At 42.5% G+C, this 13,664-nt stretch overlaps 1 protein-coding gene across 1 annotated transcript in view; it reads left to right on the top strand.

Annotated features, from left to right (window-relative positions):
* The window catches only part of ADAMTS18 (ADAM metallopeptidase with thrombospondin type 1 motif 18), a 143,573-nt gene that overhangs the window by 50,579 nt on the left and 79,330 nt on the right, over window positions 1–13,664 (top strand). The window contains exon 7 of the mRNA XM_035716126.2: window positions 11,684–11,966. Within this exon, the coding sequence (XP_035572019.2) occupies window positions 11,684–11,966 (283 nt within the window). The remainder of the gene's footprint in view (window positions 1–11,683; window positions 11,967–13,664) is intronic.

Consider the following 13,664-nt stretch of genomic DNA (forward strand, 5'->3'; position numbering starts at 1 on the left):
GAGAAACACAAGCACCAGGCTTTATGGAGCTAATAGAAGCAACAGACAATAAACACAAAGCAAACAACTACAGGATAGACCATCAAGTAACAATAAGGGCTCTACAGAAAAATTAAGCTGACTGAGATGGAGGATGACAATATTTGCTTTGTTTCATAGGGTGGCTTGAAAAGGTAACCTTTGGGCAAAACAAAGCGAGGCATCTGGGGACACAGCCATCTAGATGCAGGAAACAGTAATCACAAAAGTCCAGGATGGGAGCTTGTCTGTCCTGTTGATGGAGCCAGTGTACCTAGAGTTTAGCCACAAAGGGTTGAAGATGGTTAGAAAGGCTACTGGGGGCTAGAATTGGATTAGACTGGACTGAAAAGTGGTTTGAAATTCATATTTCTTGGTTTGGCACTCATCTTGTAATAATAGAGCATAAATGTGACCTGTTTTTAAGTGATACTTTAGAAAAATAACTTTGGAACGAGAGAGGATAGAGCTTGCCAACAAGGAGACAAGATAGGAGGCCCCCTGCTTTATTCTAGGCCCTCGGTGATATGTGGCCAAACTGAAAAGAGAGTATAGGGCCGGACAGGGTTAGGAGCTCAAGAGATCAACTATGTGTTGAGATTTGTCAACATTGTTAACCACATAATGTTACATTCCATAGGACGTTGTTGGAGGAAATGAGGATTGGAGGTTGGAAGCATAAGTTTGGATTCTGAAATTGACATAAAAAACACAACTTCATTGGATATGAGTTATGACCATTTCCTCTCAGACATTTAGCATGCCCCTCCCTCCAGAGGATGCTGACATGACATGTGGAGAAGGAAGACTGTTTATTAGCAGACACAGCACCAAAGGCTGGAATGATCTAGAGGGAGAGGCTGGCTGCACGGTCCCCTGCAAAATAGGCAGAGTCTGGTTTCTATTAAATCCAGACCTGCCAGCTATCTCCACTTGGTCCCTCACAATTAGCCAACAGCCATTATGGTAGTCATGTGTTTTCCAAATGACATCCTTCCTTAAGCTTCCTTTGAAATGATCTGATTCTCAAGAGACTGGAGCAAAGAGGATCATGCGACACAAGGCTGTCAAATGGCTCCCTCCTTAGTCTTCCCCAGATGAGAAAGTCTTTATGACCAAACTGCCTATAAGGGTCATGGAGCTCTGATATCTGTTCTTGTTGATTGTGGAGGCATATTTAGCTTTCTGAGGAGCTGAGAAGATGTGGTTTTTCTCTTCCCTTATTATTCTGTGTATATCTCTCCCAAAGATGTGTGAAGTGCCCCTGACATGCAGGACATGCTGTGGTGGTTACAAAGCAGAGTGTCCCAGCCCTGCCCTGAAAGTACGCACAATACACTAGAAGGGAGGAAACCAGAGCACTGCAGAATGAAATCTGAAGCAGATTAGTAATGTCCAGTAAGGCCGCATTCCAGAGAGCGGTTGAGCTGGTTACCTCTAGATCCACGGAGAAGCTTTTTCAGTGACTATTGAACGTCCACCCCTGCTACCCCTTTGGTGTGAAGCCAAAGGGGAAGCCAAAAGGATGACTGATTTTAGTGCCACTTGAACTCAGCCTTCATTTCTGGAGATCTGAGTTCATGGGTATTCCTCTATGTCCTTTGGATCTATCAGCGTGGCAGCAAAAGGTCGTTGCCAGGAGGTTAGGACCTACATGAAGCCAACTCAGAAGTATTAGTTCCTCAGGAACTAAATAACTCTGTTATTTGGGCTGCTACCCTTTTCCCCCAAAAAGTCATGTCCTCTCTGGAACCTTTCTTTTTTCCAACTTTATTGAGGTATAATAAATAAAATTGTAAGTTATTTGAAGCATATAACATGATGATTTGATACACATATACTGTCCCTCCCACTGAGTTAGTTAACATATCAAACACCTCACATATACATTCATTTTTGTGAAAACATTTGAGCTCTACTCTTTGTAGATTTCTTTTTTTTTTTAAGATTTTATTATTTATTTATTCATGAGAGACACAGAAAGAGAGAGAGGCAGAGACACTGGCAGAGGGAGAAGCAGGCTCCATGCAGGGAGCCCAACGTGGGACTCGATCCCGGGTCTCCAGGATCACACCCTGGGACGAAGGTGGCGCTAAACTGCTGAGCCACCCAGGGCGCCCTCTTTGTAGATTTCAGTTAAACAATACAGTGTTTCTGGAACTTTCCCTGAATCCTAAAAAGGTGTGTGTTTAAGAGTGAGCAGAAGCTGTGTGGTCAGAGATCCCTGAGATACAGAGAGGTTAATAAAAGTACCCATCAAACTGAGCTGACAGGTGGGATTTTGCAGACAGATTGCCTTGTACAGTATCTGGTACATAGGAAACGAGGAATTATTCCTCCAGGTGGAGCAACAAAAGAAGGGGGAGAGGGAGAGAAGGAAAGAAATTCCTCTACCTGTATGTATGTATGTATATGTATACATATTCATACATACAATGGAATACTACTCAGCCATCAGAAAGGATGAATCCCCACCATTTGCTTCAACGTGGATGGAACTGGAGGGTATTATGCTGAGTGAAGTAAGTCAATCAGAGGAGGACAATCATCATATGGTTTCACTTATATGGAGAATAAAAGAAATAATGTAAAGGATTATAAGGAAAAGGAGGGGAACTGAGTGAGAAAAATTAGAGAGGGAGACAAACCATGAGATAGACTCCTAACTCTGGGAAATGAACAAGGGGTGGTGGAAAGGGGAGGTGGGCGGGGGGTTGGGGTGACTGGGTGACGGGCACTGAGGAGGGCACTTGATGGGATGAATACTGGGTGTTATATGTTGGCAAATCAAACTTCGATAAAAACAAATAAATTAAGAAAAAAATTCCTCAACATCTATTGATTGTAATTAACCACTTGGATTAATTAATAAATGTTGAAACAAAAAAAAAATAAATGTTGAAACATAGATGCTGTATAAGACTGCTTCTAAAAATTGTGTGCATTTAGGAGTATGTGTGCATTTAATTTTTTGAAATTAATACTAAAATTTAGACAATAGGTCATGGTAAACTGACAACCATTTTGGTATTAATACAGTGTTTGGAAAAAAAAAAGAGCTTTTTGGAGGTCTGTGCCCTTCTGAGAATGGGCACAGGCATAAATTGGAACAGAATGGGTTTATATCTCTCAACCTCATGTTGCATCAGGAACTGCTATACTCTGGTCTCATGAGGTTTGGGCTGTTGAAGTCATTAAGTGTTTATTTCAACAGACATATTTTTAATTAGTCAAATAAATAGGTTTCATCAATATGTTCTTAATATCTTTGAAGAGCTGCTAGTATTGCATCTTTTATACCAGTACAGACGGTTATACTTCAAGCACTCTGAGGAAAGAGTCGATTTATCTTCGTGTCAGTAGCTTAAACCATTGCACATGGTCAAAGCCATGTTAGTTAATATTGTCTCGGAGCCAAATTTGGTTAGTGTAAGTGAAAGCAAAGGATAATTCATTTTCCGCCTACTGGAGTATAGGAAGAAGTAGCCCAACATCCCAGGCTAGGGAGGAGGAAAAAAGCCAGGCCATTTTAAGAAGTTCTGAAGAAAGATTTTTTTTAGACTGTTTTTCTAATCTATCCTTATCAGTATGACTCAGAAAACCATAGAGACTGACAGTACCTGGAGACTCTACTTGCCTAGTGGAGGTCAGGGGTCACCAGGAGAACTGGGCTTTGCCCAGTGATGCACCAGTGTGTGCCGCAGGTGGGATGCTTGGTGAGCATCTGTAATAATCTACCATAATCTCCAGGAAGTCAGCTCCACTTTTTTTCTCCCTGCAGTAACCTTCCATTTATTCCCATCAAAGTATCCTTTTCCCCATGATGCTGCTTTTTTTTTTTTTTTTTTTCTTCTTCTTCAGTAGAGGGCAGGTGGATAAGAGTAGGTCTTCAGAATGGACCAAGTCTGGGTTTCACATTTAACCTGTGAACATGCAGATGAGAAGTTAATAGGTCCAAAAAGTGTCATTGAAGAGGAGCAGCCTAGCAATTCCCCCTCTATGTGTCATTTGTCTTTCCCATCCCCAACAAAAGAAAACAACAAACAAGTTAAAACTAAAACCTGAAACCTTTGGGTTAAACAGATCTCCAAGGTAGAAAAACTCATGATTTCTCCTCTGTCTTTAAATAACTTCAGTTATATTTGTGAGAATATCATTAATGTGTCTCATCACCTCTTAAAGCCTTGTGTAGTCTTCCGACTATTTTCTCAATAAACACAATACTTAGGACACCAGATTCTGGTCCCCAGAATTTCAGGTCCAATTGAAGGGGAAGATTATAATATCAACATATTACTAGAAAGCAGGATGACTTCTCTGCTTTGTCCCCTCAAATAATCAAACGGAATAATGATAACAATAAACATTACTGGATGTTTCTCAGTGCCAAGTGCTCTTCTTAGCACTTCAGAAGCATTAACTCATCTAATCCTCTAAAAATCCTCTAAGGGAAGTGCTATTATTATTATTCCTACTTTACAAATCAGGGACTGGAGTATCTGAGAGTTTTGTAAATTTCTTCAGGGCTAAGGGAAAGGAAGAACGAGTCACTTAACCAATACAGAATGTGAAAATTCTGTGGCTCTGCATCTTGGCCCCCTTCTCTTGCCAGGCAATTTGGAGATACTGGTAGTATCTGAAGAAATTTGCACTGAGTGGGCTTTTCAGTTTTCTTGAAGGAAGATTACTATGTATATAAATCTGGAAAGCCTAAATGCCCTTCTACATCATATTTGTATTGTGAGTCTAGTTGATGATAATATTGCTATCAATGAATGGATGGGAAATACCAGATTTTTGTTGACATGTGTATTTTTGTTTTTTTCTCCCAAAATGGAAGATTTTCTTCCCCTTGACAGTAATAGGGCATCCCAAATGTTTTTTTTCCCCAAAAGGCATGTCCACGTGTGAGGGCCTGTCCAAGTTGTCTGTTAAACCACTTCTACATGTATAGATGCAGATGGTAAAAAATTCTATGTCAGTGTCTTAGAATTGTGTGCTTTGTGGAGAACTGAAGATGTTACCAGCATCTGTACGCTCTCGGCATGATTCCATATTTTGTCTCCTCAGCCTGACCACTGATCCAGATAGTCTACTTGTTCTCATCTGGAACCTGGTGAATCATTTGTCTTTAATCTCAAGATTCTTACTTCCTTTTTTAAAGTCACTATGGCGCTGTGTTTTATGTTTAGATTTACTGAGCAGTTGACAACTTAGCACAGTGCTTGATAAATAAATATTCACTTATTTGACCAGTGAGAAAACCCAAGTTAGAGATACTTTTATTCCCACTTCACAGATGGTGTAAAAAGGCAACCAGAAGTTCAGAATGCTTAAGCCCAGCAAGTGAGCAATGGAGCTTCAAGTGTACCTGTAAAATGTTTACTTTTTGTTTGTCTGTTTTTTAAAAGATTTTTAAATTTATTTTAGAGAGAATAGGGGAAGAGCAAAGGGGGAGAGAGAGAGAGAATCTCAAGCAGACTCCCTGCTGAGCACAGAGCCCATAGGTGGGGCTCAATCCCATGACCCCAAGATCATGAGCTGAGCTGAGCTGAAATCAGGAGTCAGATGGTCAACCGACTGAGCACTCAGGCACCCCTAAACTGTTGTCTGTATGTTGAGCATTTCCTTTATTTCATTATCTTTGTGCCATTCCATTTTAGCTTAATTCTTGTCACTTCTTCACACAATTCTAAATCCCTAGTCCTTTGCTTCTTTGATGGTCCCTTTCTCTCCTCCTCCAGCCCCTGGACCGTGGACTCCTGTTTCATATTGACTCTGCTTCCTTAAGCTTTTTGCTCACTCTAAACTGATATTTCCTTTCGGGGCATCCTCATACATGCTGGGCAACAAATGAGTTAGTTATCCTTTAGTCCCGTTGTTTGGACAAAATAGTTGTTTTTTTTTTTTAAAAGAATGTGACAGCTTGACTGAAGTTTCAGTATTTTTTAGGTCACTATTGTTAACAATGGGTTAAAAATTTTAAAATGAAAAATAAGTTGATTTTTCGTAATCACAAATATATATCTTTGCCAATATTTTCCCAGCCAGCCTCATGGGGGCTACTTTGTTGTTTTATTAGCCTTCCCTAAGAAGAGCAATAGAATGTTAAGACCGCCCATGGGGGTTCTTTTTTTATTATTACTTCAGGACCTTTCTTTAAGATAGATCATCTCACTTTTAGCAAACATCATTAATCCATTGAATCCATTTTTGATTATTTAATAGGTACCAGTGCTGGGATACAGGTCACTTAAGACAAGGACCTTGTCTTTTCTCGAATCTGCAGTCTCCCTTTTTTCATTAAGTTTAAAGCCTTTGATAGAACTTAAATATGACCTAGAGGAGTGGGTGTTTTAAAGAGCAATTTCCTGAAGTATGATTTATACCCTACCTGAATCCTTAGTGTATTATTTGGCCACTGACATCCAAAGTAGGAAACAACTGCTAACAAAATATATTGTCTTATAGTATCTCCATTCTAAAAGTATAAAGTGGCCAACTATCACTGCATAGAATATTGACTCTTGGTCTTTATCCCTAGCAGTTAAATTTGTAACTGGGTTTCTAGATCTTTGAAACTAGAAAAGGTTGACATGTAATGTGGGAACAATATTCAGTCCAAAAGGGAACACCGCCGGGCCTTTATCTCTGGCTTCTTCTGTCTTCTGAGAGAGAGGAGTCCCTAGTTTAGGGAGTTGGGGGCAGCTCTGAGTGTGTCACACTAGCCTCCCCAGGGACTTGAGGCCTTTCCTGTCCTTCCCAGACCTAGAGGATGCCTCAGTGCATCCTCAGGCTCCATTCCCTTCTGGTAGGCCACTGGGTCTCTGTTCCCTCCTGTCTACCCTCATTTCCTGCATGAGCCAGGAAAGGGCTCTGATCTCCCGGAAATGCCCATCCTCAGGAAAGCCTCCCATGTTCTCCCACACTCCTTGCCCTTTCCCTCATCTTGTTTTCTCTCCTAGAACCCTTTTTTTCTTCATATTTTGCCCAAAGGAATATTTCATACCCATTTGTGATCTTGTCTTATCCCCGCTCCCCCATTTAACTGGAAGTCCCATGAGACCACGGCTCCATCTTGCTCACCACTGTTGGAGTCAGAACATTGCGTGTGTTCAGCAACTCAAGATGCTTCACACATTCCGCAAATAAACAGATGGCTCCTTTTGGAGGTGCTGGGTTTGGATTTTTAAACCATAAAATGTATTTATTTGGTCAGACTCCAATGTTTTCTGTCAAACCCAATCCAAAAAAAGAATATATTTCTTCCTTAATAGCTAGTGCTGCAAAATTCTTGTTTCATTTTGAAGAATTATTCTAGATTTTTGTCCTTGTCACTCTTGAACTGAAAAAGAGAGGATCATGTGGCCTCTGTGTTTGTCCCAATATGGGAAGACAATTCTTATTTTTTTAGTGCTTTCTCAACACAGAAGCTTTCACTGTGCCTTTGAGTTGCCTTAAGGTGCTCAGGAAACAGGGAGAATAGAGAAAAAGCTTCCCAACCGGTTGGTCCAGTTAAGACACTTAAGTGGCTTAAGCCTTTGATATTAGTTTAACCAAGTTAGGAAGTTAGTAAGGCAGGAGGGCTTTCATGGATAAATCATTGCTCCCACCCCCACCCCCCACCTTAACTGTTCACTCTGCTGGGGACTGTAAATGGTGTCCTTTGTCTTCAGGCATGTAGAAGAGGTGGGGGCACTGGAAGGCCAGGGTTTACCTAGGAGGGACCCAGATCTTCCTGTGCTTCCAACTGAGATTTCTTCACAGGGTGGTCATGAAGTTTAAATAAAGCATCCCATCGAGTGTTCCAGGCTTCACAGCTCGACTTCAGAAAGAGTGCCTGGATTTTATGTATTGGAACCTGTCGCTTCCCACCTCCAGTGTCCTCCGCTATGGAGGGAGTGGGTGCTGGCACATCCCCGCATGCCTCCGGTCAGAGATTCTTTCATTCACTCACTCCACAAACATTTATAGACTAATAAACAAATGTTGATTGGCTGATAACATGTGACACACAGCAGGGATGCCAGTGTGGCTTCTGCTGTCACAGAGAATTATGTTAAAATTACATGTCCCTGGTGGTGGGGAGAGGATGGCATTTTGTTTGCTTCTGTCGTTGTAGAGAGACATGAGCAAGGAACTGTGGCCTCAGAGAATTTGGAAGTGGGGGGTAGGGGGAAGCGGGGCCATGAGTGAATTTTCTTTGAGGGGAAGGTGACAAAGTGGTGAGCACCAGAAAGCCAAGCAAGTCTATGGGAGCAGGAGATCATAGGTCAAAGAAACAGTGTGCAAGAGTTTGTGGGGGAGGGAAAAATAATTTTCCCTCTACCCTACTAAGTTCTTGGCTCACCCCCCTGTAATAGAAGACAGATCAACAGGAAAAAACAAAGATGATTAATAACATGGGAGGGACCCAGGAGAACTTTGGTATTTCTCCAAAAGGGCACAAGACACCACCCTAAATATGATCTAGATAAGATGTTGAGAGGGACAGTTATGGGAACTAATCGGGCCCAGTGCAGTCAGCAAGAGTGTGATTGTTATGCAGAGTTAAGTCCACACCTCTGTTGAGTAGTGTCTCCAGACCTTTGGTCATCCCCCTACTCCTGGTACACAGAGGGAGACACTCTTATAAATGGAGATTTCCTTTATAAACATAACTGTCTCCTACAGAAAGATAACTTCTCGGGGCATCTGGGTGGCCCAGTTGGTTAAGCCTCTGCTTTCAGCTCAGGTCATGATCCCAGAGTCCTGGGATCCAGCCCTACATTATTGGGCTTCTTGCCCCACAGCGACCCTGCTTCTCTCTTTCCCTCTGCCTGCCACTCTGCCTATTTGTGCGCGCGCACCTGCGTGCTCGCTCTCTCTCTCTTAAGTAAGTAAGTCTTTAAAAAAAAGGAGGGGAGGTAACTTCCCTAGGCTTTCAGAGCTTCTCCTGTATGGGCTTAGTCTTAAAAATAACCAGCTTAAGATAATCCTTGTGCCAAAGAGGCATATTTTGGGGTGGCAAATTCTGCTCACCTTCAAGTAAGAGCACATAGTAGATCTAAGAAGTGAAATGTCTTGTTTTGAATGGTGAGGAGAGAGGGAGAGGGGATGGTTAAACCGCCCAGCTCCACCTGGGGCAGGTTATGCAGGGATCTGTGGGCCAAGGAGAAGGGGCTTGGATTTGAGATCAATACCCGAGTGCATGGAATGAGTTGATTATGTTGGACAAAGAGACTATATGTGAGGAGGCTCACATAGGAGATGGCTTGGGGAGACTAAACAGAAAGTGTCCAAATGAGGAAGGGAAACCCTACCAGCATGGCGCTGGGCTGGGTGGGAAGGGCAGGTTACTCTGAGATCCAGCCTGAAGATATGATGGACAGGATTCCTAGATTGTGGGATTTTACTCAACTGAATGTTTATCTTGCCAATCAATTTCTCTTCTGTAATCTCCAGGAGAACATGAATGTGAACTGTTCTGTTGACATGTGGTGTGCCTCTGTTCTTTATGCCAACTCCTAGACAAGGGCTGCTATTGAGGTGCTCAGTGTGAGTTCACCGAGCCAAGCAAAGTATCTGTCTGTTCCCCGGTTCTAGATAATAGGTCAATGCTATAAGTCAACAAGACAGTCTTTCAGAAGGCAGCATCCTTCTGAAGGGGAAGGAAAGTCAAGGGCAAACCACATATTCTGGGACTTATTTTAGGAATGAGAAGCTGAATCCTAACATATGGCCCAAATTAGGCCTGAGCACAGAGCCCGTCTGCTGCAACCCCTCCACTCCACTGGGTGGGTTAGGTGCCAGCGCCTCCATGTTCCCATAGTAATCTGCTCTCAGCCTGACACCCCCTTGGCGTTTGGTACCATCCTTAAATTTTTAGGTGTCTGGCTCCCCAGCACAGCACATCCTCTGTTTGTGTAACTCCTACACAGTTGTGTGCCTTGCACCTGATACCCAGTGAGTGTCGATTCAATCGGTGCATCATCCTCACCCACCCAGACTGCTGTAGGTGAGAGTGTATAAAGGGCTCCTACAATGGTTATTCGATCTCCCCTTATAAAGTAGTCAGGGAGGGAAGGATTCCTCCCCTTTTGCTCATGAAGAAGGGGAGGCCTAGAAGACGGGCTCATGAAGCCCTTTGTGCATTGATAGTCCTTGGAGCAGTTCAGAACAAAAGTTCTGATGCATGAATCATGAGGAAAAAGATCTGGATTTTGATGGTATGCAGTTCTGCTTGGGAGTGAGGGAGTCTGTGTGCCTCTTGGATCCCTGCGTGTTTCTGATGTTCGGCAAAGTTTAAGAGTTGCTGGCCCACGTAAGTGCTTCCCAGGCCTTCACAGACATATGAATCATGTGGGGATCTAAATAAAATGCAGCCTCTGATGCCACAGATCTGGGGTGAGACCTGAGTCTGCATCTCTGACAAGCTCCTGGGTGGGCTGAAGCTGCACACCAACAGACCACACTTGCTATCCCGGGGCCTGGATGTCCAGAAACTTCGGAACCGAACGCAGAAAGAGAGAGGATGGAGATGTGGAAGGGAGAGTGGGGTGTGCTCCAGCTGAAATATCAGGTCCAAATATATACACTTTATGCCACAAACTTGGAAAGCGAAATTGTGATTGGATGGCTGGCTGAGTCATGGTCATCTCCATGGGTCCCGGGCTGCACCATCGAGAGACAGATCTGCTAAGTGGAGGAGAGAGAGCGAACAGGGACTCTACTACCTCCGCTTTGACCTCAGTCTGTGTGTTCTAATTGATGAAATTCTTCTTCCCAGCTTATTTCTTAACTCAGGCTGAAGAGCCAGTGGGTGGGACGCCTGGGTGGCTCAGCAGTTGAGCACCTGCCTTTGCTTCAGGGCATGACCCCGGGGTCCCGGGATTGAGTCCTACGTTGGGCTCCCTGCAGGGAGCGTGCTTCTCCCTCTGCCTGTGTCTCTGCCTCTCTCTCTCTCTCTGTGTATCTCATGAATAAATAAATAAAATCTTAAAAAAAAAAAACAGCAGACATGAGAAACTCTCTGAAAACCAAGTAGAAGTTACCATTTTACATTCATGAGGGAAATCTCCATTTTGGGGGTGCCTCCCTCTCTGTGCCAGGACCAGGAGGGTGATCAAATCTCTGGCAACTTGTCTGGGCAGAAGGCCAGGACTTAAATCCGCACATCAACCATATCTCTTTTTTCTGTGCTTTTCCTGGTAGCTTGCGTGACTGCCCTTCTCCCACCCCCATCACCTTCAACATCTTCTCACATCTTTAGCTGGAGACAGTATTTATAAGGTGGTGTCTTGGTCCCTTTTGGGGAGTTACTCAGTTTTCCTGGATGACTCCCATCTCTACGAAAGATATACATGTTATTATACCTCTGTTTGTTTTTCTCTTGTTAATCTTTTATTACAATGGGGTCTGAGCCAAGAACCTAGAAGGATAAAGGGAAAATTTTTTCCTTCCCTACGATGTCAGCGCTCACTTTCCTACTTCCTACCTTAGCCTCTGTCTTGTCCTCCGTAAAATGGGGATAAAACATGTTAATGCTAATGGTACATAGAAAATACCCATCAATTACTTAGCGCAGTGCCCGCACCCAGGAAGTGGCCAGTAAACAGTTGTTGAAAATCACCACATAAGAGGAGGCCTGGAATCATTCATGTTTTCTGTGTGTTTGGCTTTTTAGTCAGGTCTAATAAGGACGCAAAAAAACGAATTCCTCATCTCACCGTTACCTCAGCTGCTGGCCCAGGAGCATAACTACAGTGCACCTGCAGGACACCATCCTCACGTACTGTACAAAAGGACGGCAGAGGAGAAGGTCCACCGTTGCCATGGCTACCTGGACTCCAGCGGACGTTCTTCCGGTCACTCCCCAACTCACACTCCCCGCACATCTTGGAGTCAAGAAAGAGAGCATCACCACCCAAGGTTGCAAAAGCAGCATTTTTGTGGACGACGCAAGAAATGTATGTAAGGAAACTTTTTCTTATTCTGTTCTCATGCGGGGCCCTCCGTAGGCTTTCTTGAGTGTAATTGGGTGTGCTGACTTTGCAGGTTAAAATTGGGGCTACACTGGGAATCCCTTGAAATCAGTCTTGGAGATGGACCAATATTCATCCCTGTCAGGCAAAAACTGGGTGACCAATTCTCAATTCTTCTAGGTTAAACTAGGAAAGATTTTGATATGCTTTTGTTGGTTTTCATTTAGCATCTCCTATGTTTTAGTCTTGGATCCCCATATTATCTTGGTTTCTGTGCTCATGCTTCTGTACTGAGTCTTCCAATGATGAGAGAAATCAGAGGTGGATCCTCAGGTGTGGTTGGATGTTTGTTCCTTTTGAGCTCTTGAAGGAGAACTTAACAGGAAATGAGAACATTGGCACCTACATGGAGGTGACACTGAGATAGATACAGGGCCCCTTGGGCATGATTTGTGACCCAGCCATGGCATTCTGCACTTCGTAGACCAGTGGTATCTAAGAGAAATAAATGTCAGCCCCACAAATAGTTTTAAATGTTCTACTGGCCGCATTTTTAAAAAAAATTAAAGATAGGAAATTAATTTTAATAATATATTTAACCTGATATATTACAAAATATCTCAACATGCCAACACTATACCAAATTATGAATCAGGTATTTTATATTAAGTTTTGGAAATATAGTATTTGTTTGACAATTAGATCACAATTTTAATTTAGACAACAAATTTTCATCAGAAATAATTAATTTGTATTTGAGTTTCATGAAATGAAGGTTGGAAGTATAGATTTACATATTCAGGTTCTCCCAAACTCCCTTGTTTTCCAATAAGTGCAGCAAGTATTGCTTTCTTACTTTAAATCAAAATTAATTAAAATTAAAATAAAAAATTCAGTCTCTTCAGTGGCACCAGCCACATTTTAAAGGCTCAGTAGCCATAAGGGCAGGTGAATGCCTGGTTGGACAGAGCAGCCAAATGGTGGTTCTACCCAAGGAGAAGGGGAATGGATATCCCTGAGCAGTTGATTGGGAGCAACAGTGAAATGCCATGTTTCTAGCATTTTAATTGGTCTTTGGGGATTTGGGGTGTTAACAAAAATTTCCTCTTTAAGGAACATCTATTTGGCATGGATTTATAAAAATAGTGATATTCATAGTGACAGTGATATATATTTGATAGGAGATATCAAAGCTAATATTTAAAGCAGGGTTCAGATTGGTATTATGGATATTAGACTCCTTCCATTGAGAAACTGAGACTTAGGTCACTTATGAAAGTGGCCAACTTGAGGCTTTATATCTAAACTATATAATTTGATCTTTTAATTTTACTCTTTGGAGAGCTATCTGACTTCACTATTATGACTCTACTAGTTGTTGAAGTATTAAAATAACTCTGTGTTAGTATCACATTTCCAAATGCCCTATTGCCCCCCAGCAATCCTTGGACTTGTCCCTCTCCATTAACTGAAGGGATTATGCCTGGGGCCCAACATCCTGAGACTTCCAAGTCTCTTCCTAAAGGCCATGGCCAATATCCATTCTGTTAAGGTGGTGCCTGCACCTTACCTATTATGAAATATTTCATATTTTAAATATCAGCGCTGACTATGCTATTTCCCCCCAAACGAGTTCAATATTAGGTCAAAGAGTCCTTATTGACCACTTATTTTGTGCTATAT

The sequence above is a fragment of the Canis lupus genome, chromosome 5, assembly GCF_003254725.2.
Source record: "Canis lupus dingo isolate Sandy chromosome 5, ASM325472v2, whole genome shotgun sequence".
In the NCBI taxonomy this organism is placed as follows: domain Eukaryota; kingdom Metazoa; phylum Chordata; class Mammalia; order Carnivora; family Canidae; genus Canis; species Canis lupus.